At 37.9% G+C, this 20,158-nt stretch overlaps 1 protein-coding gene across 1 annotated transcript in view; it reads left to right on the forward strand.

The window, feature by feature from the left end:
* LOC121771392 overlaps window positions 1–20,158 on the forward strand; it is a 54,792-nt gene that overhangs the window by 6,201 nt on the left and 28,433 nt on the right. Inside the window, exons 8-26 of the mRNA XM_042168175.1 lie at window positions 1–189; window positions 283–443; window positions 1,185–1,355; window positions 1,847–1,939; window positions 2,033–2,348; window positions 2,438–2,542; window positions 2,632–2,727; window positions 8,771–8,838; window positions 10,010–10,130; window positions 10,209–10,415; window positions 10,517–10,720; window positions 11,003–11,112; window positions 12,028–12,124; window positions 12,237–12,335; window positions 17,322–17,477; window positions 17,566–17,640; window positions 17,726–18,196; window positions 18,869–19,216; window positions 19,298–19,429. Coding sequence (XP_042024109.1) covers window positions 1–189; window positions 283–443; window positions 1,185–1,355; window positions 1,847–1,939; window positions 2,033–2,348; window positions 2,438–2,542; window positions 2,632–2,727; window positions 8,771–8,838; window positions 10,010–10,130; window positions 10,209–10,415; window positions 10,517–10,720; window positions 11,003–11,112; window positions 12,028–12,124; window positions 12,237–12,335; window positions 17,322–17,477; window positions 17,566–17,640; window positions 17,726–18,196; window positions 18,869–19,216; window positions 19,298–19,429 — 3,219 coding nt within the window. The remainder of the gene's footprint in view (window positions 190–282; window positions 444–1,184; window positions 1,356–1,846; window positions 1,940–2,032; window positions 2,349–2,437; window positions 2,543–2,631; window positions 2,728–8,770; window positions 8,839–10,009; window positions 10,131–10,208; window positions 10,416–10,516; window positions 10,721–11,002; window positions 11,113–12,027; window positions 12,125–12,236; window positions 12,336–17,321; window positions 17,478–17,565; window positions 17,641–17,725; window positions 18,197–18,868; window positions 19,217–19,297; window positions 19,430–20,158) is intronic.

Genomic DNA, 20,158 nt, shown 5'->3' on the forward strand with positions numbered 1-20,158 from the left:
ATTTTCAAATTTGGGACTAAGGATGGAAAACCTGCAGCGAGTGATCAGGAAAAGCACTCTTATGTTTTGCAACCAGTAAGTGGAAGTGCCAAGTATTCAAAAGACCGCTCTGATGCTTCCACTAAGAAAGATCAAGCACTGCAGAATGCTGATGTGAAACTTGACGATGTGACCCTTTGCTTGTCAAAGGTTTGTAATTGGAGTTATTGGAGTTTTCGCCTCTCTACTCAGCTACATAAACACACTTTCACCCATAACTAATTATTTTATACTCAATGGCAGAATGGGTACCGTGATTTGTTGAAATTGGCTGATAATTTCACAGCCTTCAATCAGAGACTGAAATATGCTCATTATCGTCCACGTGTATCTATAAAAACTGATCCAAGATCATGGTGGAAGTTCGCCTGCAAAGCAACTTCAGACCAAATGAAGAAAGCCAGGTTCAGGCTCTTTTAATATGATTCAGATGCTGTGATTTTTTCCTAAATGTACAATAGAGATGTCTAGTTGTGACTGTGTAGTGTTTTTCCGTTGCCGAATGAAAAAAACTGGCCAATAATTAAGCAAAACTCCAGAACTGTGATTTTTATTAGCCCAGTATAATAAATAAATGATATTTCGAGCATTACCTGGCAAGAGAGAAGTTCGACAGGAAGTGTCAAGTTACTATGTTTAGTTGTTGAATATGGCAAAGTTGGAATTGGGTGATAGATTGGAGTTACTAGAATTGAATATTGATCATCATTTTGGTATCTGCATGCTTATGTTGAACAAAACATCTTCTTGTGAATTTGCGGTACACCCTGAATTTATTCCAAGCATATAGTCACAACTTGAGAAAACTGAGAGGTGCTACATATATTAAGTTGTGATATATCTTTTCAAAAATATTTTTTTTCTGGTGCTAGTTGTCCATTATGGTGTAGATTCTGGAGTTTTTTTACTCCTATTATCCTAGTTAACGAACAAAAGAATTAGTGGAATTAACGACTTAAACTTCTTCTCCTAACAGCATGAGTAAAGAGGTTTAGAGCTGATGTCCTATATTTCAAGGGATAGACCTTGTAATCTGTTATATACTCCACTTCTTTGATGATATCTCATGCGGTGGTGCTGTGAGTTTTATTCTCCCTTGTGTTTTGAACTGGTTAAAACTTATCTGTCCCTTTTTTTGTTGGCAGTGGAAAATTGCCATGGGAGCAAGTCCTGCGATATGCTAGATTGCATAAGAAATACATATCGCTCTATGCTGCATTACTCAAATCAGATCTTGAACGCACTGTGATTGATGACAACAAAGAGATAGAGGAACTTGATAGGGAACTTGATATTGAAGTCATTCTTCAGTGGAGGTATATATTTGTCTACTATTTATTTTGTTGGAAAGCTGGAGTTTCTTACTGTAATAGAAGCAATGATGTTTGTTTCCTTTCCAGGATTAGACAAATCGTAGTTGGGGGGCGGGTGGGGTGGGTGTCCTAGGAGCTTTTAAAACACCTTGGTTAATGGTTACTTCACTGTGACTACTTATTTAGTTATATACCAGTGTTTGGAATCAGAAATATGATTTTATCATTTTTGGTGGTAGAACTTCAACATGTACAAATGATTGGGCTTCTTTGACTAGAAAATTACTCTGCAGAATATGGAACTGCTAAGTCTTCATCTGGATTTGAAAATCTTTGCAAAATTATTTTGAAATCTGAAACTGCTTCTGTACTCAGCATCATATCTTCTAGTAGAGAATGTACTTACTTTTTGCTAGAAGGATTTTCCTCTTCAATGGATTCACTTTCTGACTCCAACATACATTATTTGTAATCACTGCTTTGATTTTGAACAGGATGTTAGCCCATAAGTTTGTGGAGCAATCAACTGAATCAGAACTCTTTCTAAGAAAGCAAAGAGAAAAAAAATCATGGTGGTCATTTGGATGGTAAAGAAGTCTGCCATCTGCTGTTATTTTTATTTTATGTATTTCATAAGCTTAGCATATTTACATATGCATAAGTAATTACCACTGTTTCAGGACCAATCAACCTGTTAAAGATGAAAATGAACCGGGGGCTCTCACTGGAGAAGATTGGAAGAGATTGAATGATATTATTGGATACAGGGAAGCTGATGAGGAACAACTATTGATCCATGACAAGCGGAGACCAAATATGTTCTTGAAGCTTTTTATGAAACATAATGCATCAAAGCTGATGGACTCTGAGGAGTGCCTTGCTGACTTATCCTGTGATAATCTTGAGTCTTGCATAAAGCTGTATCCGGAGACGCAAGTTGTTGATGTAAAATTGGGATCATACAGATTACTCTCCCCAAATGGTCTTCTTGCTGAGGTATGATGGTTTTTTTGATGTATTTATGTGCTACATATTTACGTATCACTTGGTTTAGTAAGTCCAAACCATTTTATTCAACTTTACAGAGTGAAAGTGAGTCAGATTCACTGGTTGCTCTCTTTAGCTATAAACCTCTTGATGGAGATCTCGACTGGAGTCTGGTTGCTAAAGCGTCACCGTGTTATGTGACTGTAAGATGGCAGTTCGTTTTAATCAACTATCATCATCATCATTATCATCTCAATATGTAACTTTGAGATTGACTTTTTGTTTGGTTCAGTATTTGAAGGACTCCATCAATCAAATCATTGATTTTTTTCAAAGTAGTGCTACTGTGAGTCAGACTCTGGTCCAGGAAACTGCTTCTGCTGTGCAGGTTTGTACTTTGACCTTCGTGCTATGCACTCATGGTTTTCTTCACTGCTAGAGGTTGCTTTAGTCATGATATTTGGGTTTGAGTAACTTGTGATTGGTGCTAGTTTGGACGTCCATATTTTAGAGTGTTGGGAAATAAACACAGGCAATCACGAATATGAAAGAGAATGAACACAAGAAGTTGTTTACCCAGTTCGATACAATGTGTATCTACGTCTGGGGGCGATGCCAAGCCAGGGATTTCACTATATAATTTCAGGATGATTTAACAATGAGGGAGCACCTCTATTTATAAGTAACTAGAGAGCCCTAATTCTAGTCAAACTAGGAAACATATTCCATAAGAAAATATCTTTTAAGGAATAAATCTATCACAAGGAAATATACTTCAAGGAAACAAATCCTAAACATGGTAGGAGATATTTTAGGCTCCATAATTAACAATCTCCCACTTGGAGACTAACAACTCCTAAACAACCATTTCCTCGTTATCTCATCCCTTCATCCGCTTAGCATCGCCTAACCTTCTCTTCAAGTTCCAAGGCCAATTGAAGCTATGCATAGCTTCAATTTCTCTAAGGTCACCACCTTAGTAAACATGTCTGCAGGATTCTCACTTCCAAGTATCTTCACAAGTTGCAGGATTTTCATCTCCACTAGGTGTCGGATGTAATGATATTTCAACTCCACATGCTTTGTCCTAGAATGAAACGCTGGATTCTTCGCCAAGAAAATAGCACTCTGACTATCACTGTAGAGTATGCTACTCTTGTTCTCCTTCCCAAGTTCATCTAAGAAACTCTGCAACCACACCATCTCCTTGCTTGCCTCTGTCGCAGCTACATATTCAGCCTCCGTAGTAGACAAAGCAACAGTCTTCTGCAACTTAGAAGTCCATGAAATAGCAGTACCACCATAAGTAAATACATACCCGGTTGTGCTTCTTCTCCCATCAAGATCATTGGACGCCAAGTCTGCATCCACATAATCTGCCAGCTCGACATTCTTGCCATTGAAACATAAGACGCTTTCTGTAGTACCTCTCAAGTATCGAAGGATCCATTTAACTGCTTCCCAATGTTGCTTGCCCGGATCACCCATGAACCGGCTCACTACTCCCACTGCTTGTGCAATATCAGGCCTCGTACACACCATTGCATACATAATACTGCCAATTGCTGAAGCATAAGGAATTTTCTTCATTTCAGCGCGTTCTTCTTTTGTACTCGGCGACTCCTTCTTCGACAGCTTAAAGTGACTGCCCAAAGGCACACTTACTGGCTTCGAATTATCCATGTTGAATCTTTCCAAAACCTTACCAATGTAAGCAGCTTGCGAAAGATACAATTTTCCTGCCGCCTTGTCACGCTCGATTCTCATGCCCAAAATTTGATTAGCCTCTCCAAGATCTTTCATGGAGAATCGTTCAGACAATTGCCTTTTCAACTTATCCATCTCCTTTTGATCACCTCCTGCGATCAACATATCATCAACATATAATAACAGAATAAGATAGCTCTTGTCAAACCTCTTGTAGTAACAACAATGGTCAGCGTAGCATCTTTTATAGCCAATCTCCATCATGAATCCATCAAACTTCTTGTACCACTGCTTTGGAGCTTGCTTTAAACCATACAAGCTCTTCTTCAACTTGCATACAAGGTTTTCCATTCCTTTTACTATGAATCCTTCAGGCTGTGTCATGTACAACTCATCCTCCAAATCACCATGAAGGAATGCCGTCTTTACATCCATCTGATGTAACAATAGATTTTCTGCAACTACCATACTCAACACTAAACGAATAGTAGTTAGTTTCACAACAGGAGTGAACACATCTGTATAATCAATACCGTATCGTTGCTCAAATCCCTTGACAACCAGCCTAGCCTTGTAGCGCTTGCTACCATCAGCTTCACCTTTGATTCGATAGACCCACTTGCAATGCAATGCCTTTTTCCCTTTAGGAAGTTCCACAAGCTCCCATGTGCCATTTAGGAGAAGAGAGGCAAACTCGTCATCCATGGCAATTTTCCACCTTCGTTTATCAGGGCCTTCTCCTGCCTCTGCATAACACTCGGGCTCACCAACATCAGTAAGTAACAAATAGAAATTAGAGGGCGAGTACCTATCAGGTGCACGTCGCTCTCTAGTCGATTTAGGCAGCGGAATAGTCGGTGGTGGAGTGCTTGGTTCTTCTTCAAGCACCTATTCAGCATTCTGACTCTCCTTGCTCCCACTCGAGTTTGAGATGTCTAGCTCGACCACTTGTGGCTCAGAACTGCTGGGACTTGACGCCTCCAATCTATCCTTGTACAATACCTGTTCATTGAAGATGACATCTCTACTGCGAATAACCTTACGGTTCTGCTCATCCCAGAGTCTATAACCGAACTCATCGCCTCCATAACCAATGAACGTACACTTAATAGATTTAACATCCAACTTACTTCTCTCAACGGAACTAACTTGAGCATAAGCAACACAACCAAAGATGCGTAGGAAAGATAGATTTACCTCTTTTCCTGTCCAAACCTCCTCGGGTATCTGAAACTCCAAGGGAACTGATGGACCTCTATTAATTAGGAATGCAGCTGTGTTGAATGCATCTGCCCAAAAACTCTTTGGCAATCCACTTTTCAACCTCATGCATCTTGCTCGCTCATTCAACGTTCTGTTCATGCGCTCTGCGATTCCATTCTGCTGTGGAGTTCCTTTCACAGTTTTCTCCATGCGGATTCCATTCTCGGCGCAGAATTCCTTGAACTTTGCAAGTTCATATTCTCCTCCATTATCGGATCTTAGACACTTCACCTTCATCCCGGTTTCAGTTTCAACAAGGGCTTTCCATTTCCTGAAAGCGTCAAACGCATCGGATTTACTCTTCAGAAAATAAGCCCATAGCTTTCGAGTAGAGTCGTCGATGAAAGTCATATAATATTCAGAGCCTCCTAGGGACTTCACAGGTGCTGGTCCCCATAGATCAGTGTGGACCATCTCCAACTTCTGTGTCTTCAATTTTCTGCCTCCTCTTGAGAAACTCACCTTTTTCTGTTTCCCAAATACGCAATCCTCGCACAGGCCAACTTCAACAGTTTTCAAGCCAGGCAGTAAACCTCTTGAGCACATTATCTTCATCTCTTTCTCGCTCATGTGGCCAAGACGACAGTGCCACAAATCTGCATTATTTGCCTCACTTGCAATATCAATGCAATCTTTGGAGTTAGTTGTGGTATACAACGTACCCTCCTTCTTACCTCGAGCTACTATCATAGCTCCCTTGGTAATCTTCCAATTGTTGCAGCCAAACGTCACGGTGTACCCTTCTGCATCAAGCTGCCCAATCGAAATCAAACTTCTCTGCAATCCAGGAATGTGTCCGACTCCATTCAGTTTTATTACGGATCCATTGGACGTCACTACCTTCACGTTTCCCTTTCCCACGATATCTAAGGGCTCGTCATCAGCCAGATGTACCTTCCCAAAATCGCCAGAAACGTAGTCTTCCATTATCTCCACATTGCTGCAGGAGTGAAACGACGCCCCAGAATCCAATACCCACGATTCCATCGGACTACTGACGCTCAAGACCAACGCCTCGCCATCGTCATCAGACATGGTAGCGTTTGCTGTCTTCTTGTCCTTCTGATCCTTATTCTTATACTTCTTCGGTGCCTCACATTGATTTCTAAAATGCCCAAACTCATCACAATTCCAGCATTTAACTTTATCCAAATCCTTCTTGGATTGACTCCTTCCTCTGGAATTTGATCTTCCATGATTTTGCTTTCCCTTCGATCTGCCTCTCTGCTCTGTATTCAGTGCTGATCCCGAAGTAGAAGATCCTGATTCTCTCCGGCGAACTTCCTCACCAATCGTCAGATCTCTTACTCTGTCAACTGTTAGTTTTGTCTCTGCAGCAGTAACTGCTGTCACTGTGCCAGCCCAACTCTCAGGCAGAGACGATAGCAAAATCAGGGCACGAATTTCATCATCGAATTTTATATTAACCGAGTTCAGTTGCGAAGTAATCATGTTGAACTCGTTGAGATGTTGTTGCACCAGCTTTCCCTCTTGCATTCTAAAATTAAACAATCGTCTAATCAGATGTACCTTGTTTGCCGTTGATGGTTTCTGATACATGTCCTCCAAGATCTTTATCATCTCCTTTGTCGACTTTGCTGCAGTCGTGTGATAAGCCACATCCTTGGACAACGATAGCCTAATCGCGCTTATCGCTTTTCTGTCCAGCAGCTCCCACTCCTCATGTTCCATCTTTTCGGGTTTGGTTTTTAAAGGCTTCCAGAGATCTTTACCGTACATGTAATCCTCAATCTGCATCTTCCAAAATCCGAAATCAGATCCATCAAACTTCTCTACAGCAATTTTCTCGTCGATCCCCATCGTGATTTCTGACTCTTAAACCCTAGGCTCTTGATACCAGTTGTTGGGAAATAAACACAGGCAATCACGAATATGAAAGAGAATGAACACAAGAAGTTGTTTACCCAGTTCGATACAATGTGTATCTACGTCTGGGGGCGATGCCAAGCCAGGGATTTCACTATATAATTTCAGGATGATTTAACAATGAGGGAGCACCTCTATTTATAAGTAACTAGAGAGCCCTAATTCTAGTCAAACTAGGAAACATATTCCATAAGGAAATATCTTTTAAGGAATAAATCTATCACAAGGAAATATACTTCAAGGAAACAAATCCTAAACATGGTAGGAGATATTTTAGGCTCCATAATTAACATAGAGTGCTTGGTAAAGTGCTTATACTGCTCATGCAATTCTGAAATTCACAATGCACCGTGGGGAAGGGCTGGTAGAGTTGATTAACAATTTAGGGTTCATGCTGATACCACTATATTCTCACATTAGTTCACTAATAATAAGTTAGGTGGGATGATGGATATTTTGTCCATCCGTTGGTTACTTTGTTTTTTTGCATTAATATTGTATTTTATTAGCTTTATCTTTTTAAATTTGGCTCCTTCTCACCTAAAGGTCTGTGAACCGTTGAAAGACTGTTGAGTTCCTGATGTTTACTTGCCTTCCAATTTATATATTGAGTATGGATATATTTTTATTAATCAGATTCCCCATCCTATTTTACTTACATTGTCTGCATTAGGTAATTAAATTTTCTGGTTTGCCACACCTCAACAAAAAATTGGTTCAAAATTTTTTTCTCTATTGTGAATGGCAGCCTATCTACGGTTGTTGACATTGGATTATTTTAACTTTGACTACTTATAATGTATGTGTATACATGGAAAACACACACATAAGATTGTTATCGAGGTCATTCAATGTTAATAGCTATCAAGGACATTGCTGTAGTTTGGATCTTCCAGAAGCACTGTTCTTGATGTATTAAATTTGAGTGATTAATTTAGCTTGAGATTTAAGATCATGGCAATTTATTCTTGATGATTATTATCAGATATTGAACCAACAACCTACTTAAATCAGTATTTATGCTTACTGAAGTTGATATTTCAAAGTATTGGCTGCTACTGAAATGCTTACATTTTTAACTCCTTTAATGGAGAACCCTTCTCTGTATCCAACAGAGAATTATTTTTGTTTCTGATAGTTCCAGTAGACAGGTGTTGCTTCTCTCTTAAGTTGTATATGCAGCTTTGATTTGTAAGATCAAATCTTCTACATCTAACTATTTTCTGGGTATGGGTGGCTGAAAAATTGTGCTAGTTTATTTACTTCTTGTGTCATCTAGCTTTCATACCAAACCCAACACCTAATACCTTCTCTGTTTGTTATGAACTGATCAATAATTTATCAGCAAAACTGACCAATTATATATGTCAAATTGAATGGGACTTCATTGTTTCAGTAGGATTATTCCTTGATAAGTTTTCCTATTATTATTTCTTTGCAGTAGTAATGTTCTTAGCATGACCTTTTATCAATTATTCTTACTGGCATGTTTCCCTTGCTATCTGGAGCAGTTTATGTGAAAGATGTATAGTATTTCTTTTCTGATCTCTTATGTTATCATATTATCCTTGCAGTTGACCATTGATGAAGTGAAGCGCACAGCGACCAAGCAAATGAACAGGGCATTGAAAGACCGCATCAGGTTATTTGCAATAATTTGAAACTACAGAACTAGCTATTGCCAATTAAGTAGGGATTGATGATGGTGAAAGCTTTGAATGTTAGAAAGCCGCAGGCCTTGTTTAACCCTTATGTTTGAGAACATCACTTGGCTCAATCCAAGGATGCAACTCTAAGTTGGATGTTGCAGAGACAGACAATACTTATGTCCTTGACATCAGCAGCAATTGGGTCTATTTGGTGCAAATATTTCATCGGAGAAGTATTATCTGATAAGGGTTTTTGAGTACTACACCCTCCGTCCCATAAAAAATAGACTATTTTTGCCATTTTGGTCCATCCCATAGAAATAGACACTTCTATGTTTGAGAACTTTTTTTCTCTATTGAGGTGGCCCCATTCTCCATTAACAGTGCTCCAATCACTTTTTCTTCCTATCTCTCTCTCCTACTTTACCAATTGTGCACTAAAATCTGGGCCGTACCAAATTGTGCTATTTTTATGGGATGGAGGGAGTATTATTTTGGTGAGGAATTGGAAGAACTGTATTTGAGGGACATTTGAGTTCTGAGGTTTAAGCTTTGATGTGGTCCCTAGCTATTCTTGCTTCTTAGTTATGAGATAATAGCCTTTGCGCACCAATATTCATGTATTGGAAATGCTGATACCTGTTATTCGGTCGACATTGAGAAAATAAGAGGGATGCTTTCTTGAAACAATACTTTCTAAATCACATGATATTCTGAAACATTGAGGAACGTGATAGATAACTATGGCTTGAATTTTCTTCTATGTGATGAAATTCATTATACATTTCGTCTTATTTGGCTTTATGAATCTTATATTGAACTTGAGCTATCGTTTGTGAATAATAAGATTTGATGTTAAAAGTTAGAAAGATAAATTCTACCTGCAAGCCTTTTTTTCTTTCCCTTGTCCATTTGTAGAGGAAGTCACGTCAGCAATTTGGGTTAGTAAGCTAATTAAAAATAGAATGCCAACAAAGATATACACAAGGTCAATATGAGTAACATCTTAATGGTTTTCAGTGAAGTCTAGATACTAAATCTTGGCGTATTTAGTGGGTATCCTCATAAATATTTCAAGCTGATGAAATTATTGAATGATTGTAGTATATTCTTAAGTTTTTTTACCTTTTATTTCGGCTAATTTATAATCTTCGTTTTTTTCAGGTTTCACTTGGATTTAGATATTGCAGCACCCAAGATTACTGTTCCTACTGACTTCTATCCTGATAGTGTCCACCCCACAAAGCTCCTGATTGATCTGGGAAAGTTAGTGATTCGTTCTCAGGTTAGTTTCTCAAGCCTTGAGTTTGGTTTGACTAACTCTTGAAGTACATTTTGTTTACCTTGAGAGCTCTACGTTCAGGATGATGCTGAATATGCTTCACCTGAAGAGATGAACATGTATACACAATTCAATTTGGTCTTGAGAGATGTATCAGCTTTCCTTATTGATGGTGACTATAGCTGGAGCCTATCTATGCCAAATAGAACTGATGTTTTATCTAAGGGTAGCTTTATCAGTTTCCTACCAGTTATCGACAAGTGTGGAGTATTTTTAAAGCTTCAGCAGGTGAAAAAGTTATAACTATGTGTCAATCAATTGGAAGTGTTCATGCAATTGAGTGAATTGGCAAATGTTCATGTTATTGCATCTTCATTTTGACTTTCCAGATTAGATCACAAGTTGCATCACTTCCATCAACACGACTTGCTATGAGACTTCCCTCCATTGGGTTTCACTTTTCTCCATCACGCTATCATCGTCTAGTGCAAGTGGCCAAGATCTTTCAAGGGGAGGATGCAGATCATTCAGCTCTAGTGCGTCCATGGGACGAAGCTGATTATGTGGGCTGGCATTATCATCTTGCGCGAAAGGTTATTCTGTTTCCTTTTTGCATGGGATTCAAGAAAAATGATATTTATTGAGTTAAGTGGAAAGAATGAAGTAGGAGAGAGGATAAAGTAGGAGAGATAAAGAGAGAATAAAGTATGAGAGAGAGTAAAGTAAGTGTAATTATATGATTTGATTTTAGCTAAAAATGGAAATCAATCACTTGTAGTGGGACAAAAAAAAAGGAAAATCAATCACTTGCGGTGAGAAGGAGGGAGTACTATTGTTACCATTCACTTTTTCCTCATTCAAGCTCTTTTTTTCAGGGTGTTGGAGGTAGAGAAGCTGTTTGGCAGCGCAGATATTTTTGTATAGTTGGGCCATCTCTTTATATGCTAGAAACTCCTGAGTCAAGAAATTATGAACAATACTTCAGGTTTGGACATGATCAGATTACAATAATTTTTCTGATTTTGTTTGCTGATAAAATTTACATCATAGAGTTTATAGCACAAGAAATAAGTCATATTCTTGCTCCTTTCCAAGCTGTCAAGAATCAAGATTAATAATCATGTTCCTTAGCCCAAGGATGTTCAGTTTATAGTCCTCTTGTTATACATAAAGGTTTCTTAGTTATATATGCATGAAATTAGTAAAGAGAAAAGCTAGCCTATTATTAAGAAAAATTATGTCAATCTCTTGATGTTTTCCCTGCTGAATTGGTCTCCGGATTCTGCCTTAATATTTCCCTTTTAAATTAGTTCCCTTGATTGTTCATTCTTTAGTAATCTATCTATGGAGTGTGCATTTGCGATCCTCTATTAGGTTGGCCAACTTTAGTGATTACATTGAAGCAAAGTCACAGCAGAGGAAGTGCCCCATTATATGGAAGCAAAAACTAAAAATAGCTTTCCTAGAATGTGTTTTTTGGTTGACCTCAAAGGAAATTTATTTTAAAATTTCATGTCTCCACCTGGGACTTTCTTGTTTGTTTGCCGAAGTAATTTAACACAATTTTTTTAGGCGGATAAGAGGTTTACATATGGAAAGATACAACTTTATCTGATTTATGAAAAAAATATCGAAGGAATGTTGTGTAAATGAGAAGTGTACTATACCAATGATACATACTAAATTCCTGGATGGCACTTAATGTTTTACATCTGCCCCTGACTAAATCTGGAGTTAATGCTGTAATATCTGAAGTTATACATATCAATGTGATCAGCTACTTGTATCTTTAGCATGTCAGTTAACATGTAATGCCTGCTGACATTGTGGCTGTATATACAGTATACAAAGTGATTTGACATTTATATTGGTGATTGATTCTGTGATTTTCTCATTCTAGCTTACGGGGAAAACATTTATATCAAGTTCCTGCTGAGCTTCTTGGTAATGTGGAACATGTATTGGCTGTTTGTGATGCTGACCGCCCCTATTCCAAGGTAGTCCCAAGGGGTAATATGTCAACATCTTATTAAAGTTAGAAATGCTTTGATGGAACTTTGTAATTTATGGTTTTCTTTTGGTTTTCATATTCGTATCTTACTTCTCTAGGTTTTAGAAGATACAAGTGCTCTGATTTTTCGTTTCGACTCTGAAAGCTCAAGGAAAAATTGGCAAAGCAATCTTCAAGGAGCTATTTATCGTGCTCCGGTACTCTTCTATCTCACTTTTATTTTGTTAAAATGTCAAGGGTGTCTTATCCATCTTATCTTGCCAGGGTTGTACTCCCTAGTGTTAAATAAAAGTTGGAACAAAACGCTGGGGAAAATTCTCTATATATATCTACTATCAAAGTACATACGTATATGCAAAGACAAGAGTCCTAACTGAACTTGGAAAGCACTAGCTTGCTTTACAATTTATACTCTATGGACAAATGTATTCTAACACACCCTGTCGAGTTGGATCATAGAAATTAATCATGATGCCTAACTTTTTACCAAGATAAACAACCCTAACTCCATCGAGCGAGTGAAGAGCTTTAGAATTCTCCATGGTCATGTTATTGGAATAGTTGAATATTGCTTCTGTTTAATTTGTGTTTCCAAACCATTGCGTGCTCTTCTTAAGAGCAAGAAGATACATGTCACAATATGTTTTTTTACTGTAGAACAGTAAAATATAGATATAAACGGAAAAATAAATAGACATAGTAGAGAAAGTAGTAGTGTATTTGGTGTATTTTATTACTCAACATAAGCCACATATATATAGTACAAAACACTAAGCTAGGCTATGTCACATCACCGATGTGGGACAGAGTACTAATATTCTTAACACTCCCCCTCAAGCCGGAACATCTATATTGTCCAGCTTGGTACAAAGTTCTCAAAAATGTTTCTTTCTATGACATCGACAGCAATAGTAGTAGCCGAAACTATAGGGCAGTAGTAGTTGCAGCTGTTGCATAAGTAGAGCTGTAAAGCTGCAAGGTAGAGTAGTAGTAGCTGTAGCAGAGTGGCAGCTATAGGGCAGTAGTAGTAGCTGTAGCATAGTGGCAGCTATAGGGCAGTAGTAGCAACTGTAGCAGAAGTAGCAGATGCAGGGCAGTAGTAGCAACTGTAGAAGAGTAGCAAATGCAGGGTAGTTAGTATCAGCTGTAGCAGAGTAGCAGCTGTAGGGCAGTTGTTGCAACTGTAGCAGAAGTAGCAGATGCATGCATTAACAGTTGCAGCAGAGTAGCAAGAGCAGAAGTAGTAGATGCAACGTAGTAGTGACAGTTGTAGCATAGTAGCAACTGTAGCAGGAGGACAACTGTAGGAGTAGAATAATAATGTAATTTCGGAAAGAGTGGTATAGCAGAACCATAATAGTGCAGAATGCAGCAACGTCAGAAACCCTAGTTTGGGCAGAGAAGAGCAGTTGTGCAATATAGTAGTGGTAGAAACCCAAATTTGGGCAGAGTAGAGCAGCAACACCGTAAACCCTAGTTTGGGCATAATAGCGCAGTAGAGCAGAACAAAACATAATTTCGGGTAGAGTAGAGTAGTGACGGAAGAGCAGTGTGGGGATAGTAGAGCGGGCAGCGGCAGAAACCCTAATTTAGTTCATCTTTTTGTTTTGGAAACCCTAATTTTCTAGAGACGGATTCGAATCCGCTCTGATACCATGTAGAATAGTAAAATATAGATATAAGCGGAAAAGTAACTAGACATAGTAGAGAAAGTAGTAGTGTATTTGGTGTATTTTATTAATCAACACAAGCCATATATATATATATATATATATATATATATATATATAGGGTAGTGATCTATGGCAAACACCCCTTAACCAAATAACTAGAGAACAAATCATAGCCACAAGATCAAGAAAATCAAGGGCTAGTATTAATACATATAATTTTCTAATTTAAGGAGAAATTAGTTCTTTCAATCACAAATTTACTCCACATTAACAAGGCAGGGATATAATTGTCACTTCACATACAAAATTGAAATGGCGTCGGTCGCTCAATTCCATGCCTTCTGGACGGCAGGAGATTTGCTTGGAATTTCAATTGGTGGAGCCATAACTGCAGGTGGCATAACAAGAAAATGATTAATGAAAGCTAACATGCTTGACAAAGAGTTCACTGAAACTCTGAAATGGATCTCGTCGACCTCCGGCACAGACAGATTCAGCCAATACTTCGCCCTAACCATCGCCGGCGACGGCGAATTGGCGATCGGAAAGAGCTGCAGCTCGTTCCCGGCGTCATTGTCGGGGTCATCCTCGATCTCGATCACGTCGTTGTTCAGGATTACGAAATTGAGCGTGGAGGCCGATTTCTCGCGAGTCCAGCTGCTGCAATCGGCCTCGTCGGCGGCTGCATTATTGTTGGCGGAGGTCGTCGTCGTCGTGGACGCCACCGAATCAGTAGCGGCCTCCGCTTTGCCGCAGTCCACCTCATCGCCGGAGGAGGAGGCGTCAACGTTCAGATCCAACATTTCACTCCACAGTGCGTGTTTGTGGGCGAAAAAATTAGCTACAAACAAACAGGCGTACCTAATCCAAGTGTGTGTGTGAAACGATGGAAGCTTTGTGTATTTGCAATATTTGTGCAAGTCAAATGAAGGATGGCGAGATAGAAATAGAGAGAGGAGAAAATGAAATCTGTAATAAGGAAGCGTGGGTGGAAAGCTATAGAAAAGCTCAGATCATGCTAAGAGCTATAGAAAAGCTCAGATCATCCTAAGAGTGATGTGTTTTGTAAACAAGAGTGAAGTAAAATCATGCTACGAGTGATGTGTTTTGTAAACAAGAGTGAAGTAAAATTAGAATAAGAGTGACGTGTTTTGTAAACAAGAGTAAAGTAAAATCATGCTAAGAGTGATGTGTTTTGTAAACAAGAGTGAAGTAAAATCATGCTAAGAGTGATGTGTTTTGTAAACAAAAGTGAAGTAAAATCATGCTACGAGTGATGTGTTTTGTAAACAAGAGTGAAGTAAAATCAGAATAATAGTGATGTGTTTTGTAAACAACAGTGAAGTAAAATCTGAATAAGAGTGATGTGTTTTGTAAACAAGAGTGAAGTAAAATCAGAATAAGAGTGATGTGTTTTGTAAACAATTGTGAAGTAAAAACAGAATAAGAGTGATGTGTTTTGTAAACAAGAGTGAAGTAAAATCATGCTAAGAGTGATGTGTTTTGTAAACAATAGTGAAGTAAAATCAGAATAAGAGTAAAGTAAAATCATGTTAAGAGTGATGTGTTTTGTAAACAAGAGTGAAGTAAAATCATGCTAAGAGTGATGTGTATTGTCCACTTGATAAATTTTTAAAATATTTCTACATTTATGTATAAATAAATACTGGTGTGTGAAATTCATTAACTTAAATAGTGCATGGTGTGTTATGTAAAATTTTCCAATTCTAGACCTCTCGGTGTTGCGATGCATGGCATCTTTTCTTTGTGAAAAATATTAAAGTAATGCTTTGTTCCATCCTATTGCGTTCTATTCTAATTAACTTCTTCGTTATTATAGATTTATGTCAAGAGAGAGAGGATAGAGAAAATTTACATTGCAGCTTCCCATGATTTCAAATTTTTGAGTTTGAGCCCTCCAGAATCCAACTACGTATTTGGTTATTTGAGTCATCTATATTAGTTTTGGACTTAAACTTTTGGTCAGTACGTAATTCTAAATATTGTTGATTGTATTAAAAATTTACTATTAAAACTTGGGATAAAATAGTCTTAATTTGTATGGAAGCGCGTCTCCTTTTCTGCTTTCTGAGGTTAGTATTCAAAATGGAATGATGTACATGAATTTTGAAAATTTGTAAGATTTGTAGAGTTGACTTGTCGTAGTGAGGATTTGAGTTGCTTCTTTATTTATATTGTGTTTGTCTATGAATGCCCAACTCAGTTCCCCAAGAGTGAAGTAAAATCATAATAAGAGTGACGTGTTTTGTGAACAAGAGTGATGTGTTTTGTGAACAAGAGTGAAGTAAAATCATAATAAGAGTGATGTGTTTTGTGATCAAGAGTGAAGTAAAATCATAATAAGAGTGACGTGTTTTGTGAACAAGAGTGATGTGTTTTGTGAACAAGAGTGAAGTAAAATCATAATAAGAGTGATGTGTTTTGTGAATAAGAGTGAAGTAAAATCATAATAAGAGTGATGTGTTTTGTAAACAAGAGTGAAGTAAAATCATGCTAATAGTGATTTATTTTGTCATAACTGCCTTAATTTTAATTGAACCATTATTTCCGCTTCTCTTAAAATTAATTTCAAAATATTATCATTTGACACGATTTGATGTAACATTATCAATAAATCCAATTGATATTATATATTGGTTCTTACTTCTTTGTTCCTATTTTTATTGTGCATTATTAAGTTTTAATTTTATCATGAAATTAATAATAAAAAACTTAATGAAGGCATTTTAATTTGAATTCGTAATATTGTATGAGTATAGAGTACAAAGAAATAATAAATAAATATCTGTGTAACATTGAAAAAGAAATAAAAAGAAGAAGAAAAGAAATGGTATGCATATGCCGAATGCGTAGGATTTGCATTTGCCCATATCGTCGAGGATACTCCTCAAATCCAAGTGCACCACCGCATAGCCAAGCAGCTTGCCGCCGCTGCCGATTATCATTGCCGCGGGCATTTTCGGCGTCGCTGCTTCGCTGCTACTAGGATTCGACCTGTGGTGGTGGTATTTCACTGGATCGGGGAAGAGGCGAAAGGGAGGGTGCGGAATCGGAGGGCGCGACGACGCCAGTGGTAGTAATTGGTCTGAGAAATTGAGAGCTCATAAGCCTCACTGATGTCGATGATGATATCTAATTCAAAATATGGAACCATGTATTTCCCAAAATACCCCCATACAATTTTTATTAGTAGAAAATGAATACTTAATTTAGTCATTAGATTAAGATAATGAGTGGCTGAGATTTGTTCTCTAGTTATACACTTAAGATTAGTCATTATATATATATAGAGTACAAAACACTAAGCTAGGCTATGTCACATTACCGATGTGGGACAGAGTACTAATATTCTTAACATTTACCATATGGATAAAATGTCATGTTTTCTGATTATCTTAGATTTCTCAGAGCTGAACCAATATTTTGGTGATGTTCATTATGTGATTTTCTGCTGAAGTTTTCTCATTGGCTTCTCAATCGTATGTTCAGGTTAGTGCTCCTATTAGTGGTCTAATTGAAACATTGTCCGACTCAGAAGGCTCTGAGACCAGCGACCAAGATTTAACAGATTCATCAGCAATAGAGAATTTCTTTTTAACTGGCTTACTTGATGAGTTGAAGATAAGTTTTAGTTACAGTGACCAGGTATGTAGTTTTTTCCTGAGAAATAATATGTCGTACGACTCATATCTACTATGTCTCTGAATTTGAGCTCCTGCTTAAACTTTATCAGCACGATCAAAGTTTGTTGAAGATGCTTCTTGCTGAAGAGAAGCGTTTGTTTGAGATACGAGCAATTGGTGGACAAGTAAGACTTATACTCAAATCTATTTTGTTTTCTCTATCCTGCATTACTGGGCTGTCATTGATCTGCATGATTCAATGCGATGCAGGTTGAACTGTCTGTGAGAGCAAGCGATATTTTCATTGGCACAGTCCTTAAAGCTTTGGAAATAGAGGACTCATTTTGTTGGAAAGGGACATCTCAGATTTGCTACATAGCAAGATCATTCATCAGGAGCTCAGATGCACCTTCCATATTAGATAATGTTAATATTCTAACTCAATCAAGGAATGATCCTGGCCAAGTTGAGGGAGATGATGAGTTTTATGAGGCATCTGAGGATCTTAACAGTTCAGTTGGTAGCCCGCTATCATCGGGAAATGATAGTTCAGGAATAATCACAGATAACTTCGACTTGGAGGCCCCATGTTTCAGCCGTGTTGCAGGGTTACTGCCTCTTGGAGTAACTTATATGGAAGCTGGTGACGTGGGAGCAAATGATTCACTGGACAGTTTTGTCAAAGCTCAGATTGTTATTTTTGACCAGAACTCACCCCTTTATTCCAATGTTGATAAACAAGTAAGTTGGTAATTATTGCTTGGTTGTTCCAATTCCTGCACATTATATGTCTTCTTATTCATATTACATTTTGAGCTCCATGTTATGGCTGGGTTTCAAAGCTGTTCTTCCTATCTAGTCTCTGTAAACGGTTATGGAAAGGTGAGAAAGCTTTTCTTGAAAGTTGAAGATCTTTCTTACCTTCATCAGCAAAATTACTTATGCATGACTGCTTCGGACTTGGAAAGGTATGGGAAGTCAATTTTGAGTTTCCAACTAGTTTGAAAGCCACAGATTTAATGTGGAGCAGCAGGTCTCTCTAAAATGTGGTCTAAGGTCAAGCTGGGGGTAGAGGGGCTGAACGGATGTTAGGCGTTGATCTTAGGGAACAGGTGAAATGACAAAATATTTCACTACGTATTGGGTAACATTAACACTCTCCATGATGGGATGCTACTATTTTAATTCTTTGAATGTCTGCCCTCATATAAGTTGCAACATGCAAGACTGATAAAGTATAGCCAGCCCATACCTTTATTTTGAATTCTCATTGGAGCTAGTGGCATGAGCTATGCTTTATGGTTTAAAGATTATGGTTTATACCATGGAAAGTTGGAATACATCATTTATTTTCATTCGATGATTGTGTTCATTGTATTTTGTTGTTTGATAGTTGGAATACCCTGGGTACAGGTTGCAGTCACTCTCTCCACACTGACGTTTTACTGTCGTAGACCCACTATATTAGCTATTATGGATTTCGTAGATGCCATAAACACTTCAGCGGAGAGCTCCAATGACTATAGGGATGTGTCTTCAACCTCTGCTGTTCCACATTCTACGCAGAACGTAATTTCAAATGATGAGCTGCCACTGTCTGCTCCAGCAGAAGAGCCTCTAGAATCTTTGTTGGGGAAGGGGAAATCCAGAGTGATTTTCTATTTACTACTGAATATGGCACGTGCTGAGATTTTTCTAATGAAGGAAAATGACTCTAAACTTGCTACCTTGGCTCAAGATAGTTTTCTTACTGATATCAAGGTCTGTTTGCCATCTTCTTATCTGAATACTAATTTAACATCTATGCTTGATGTATCTAAAATTACTTTTTCTATCTGGTAGGTGTTTCCTTCGTCTTTTAGTATAAAAGCATCCCTTGGGAATCTGAGGATAAGTGATGATAGTCTTCAGAGCAATCATATGTATTTTTGGGCCTGTGACATGAGGAATCCTGGTGGTAGCTCTTTTGTGGAGGTAGCCCAGATTTCTTAACTGTATTCTATCATTTTAATACCTTTGCATGCTTTTTCAGCTTGACTTTCGAAGTTTAGGCATATCCACCGCGTGAATTCTTCTATTGAAGTCAATGTGACTATACTTGGGCTCACTAATAAATTTTTGTGTTAGTCGGGAATGCTGTTCAGTTATATAAGCCATTGTTGATTCGCATGTTTTATTTTACTTTCGATTTTGAGCTACTCCATCTGTATCCCATCTGAAATATCTCATGAACAACTCACCAGTTTCAACAAAAAAAAGAGAATTTGTGCTTCGTAATGTACTGGTGCATGAAAAACATTAATTTGTGCTTTGTCGAGGCTTTTAAAATGTTACTCCCTCCGTCCACGAAAAATAGAGCACATTTGCCATTTTTGGTTGTCCACGAAAAATAGAGCATATTTAAAAAAGGAAAGTTTTCAACAACTTCTCTCTTACTTTTTTCCCTTCTCTCTTACTAATTATATGGACCCCACATTCCACTAACACTACTTCTCTCTTACTTTTTTCCCTTCTCTCTTACTAATAACATGGACCCCACATTCCACTAACACTACTTTTCTCTTACTTTTTTCCCTTCTCTCCTATTTTACCAATTCCACATTAAAACCCGTGACATTCACAATGTGTCCTATTTTTCGTGGACGGATGGAGTATTTGTTGTGGTTCTCAACCTTACACATTACATAGATACAGACAGCTTTT

This window comes from Salvia splendens, chromosome 16 (assembly GCF_004379255.2).
Source record: "Salvia splendens isolate huo1 chromosome 16, SspV2, whole genome shotgun sequence".
NCBI lineage: Eukaryota > Viridiplantae > Streptophyta > Magnoliopsida > Lamiales > Lamiaceae > Salvia > Salvia splendens.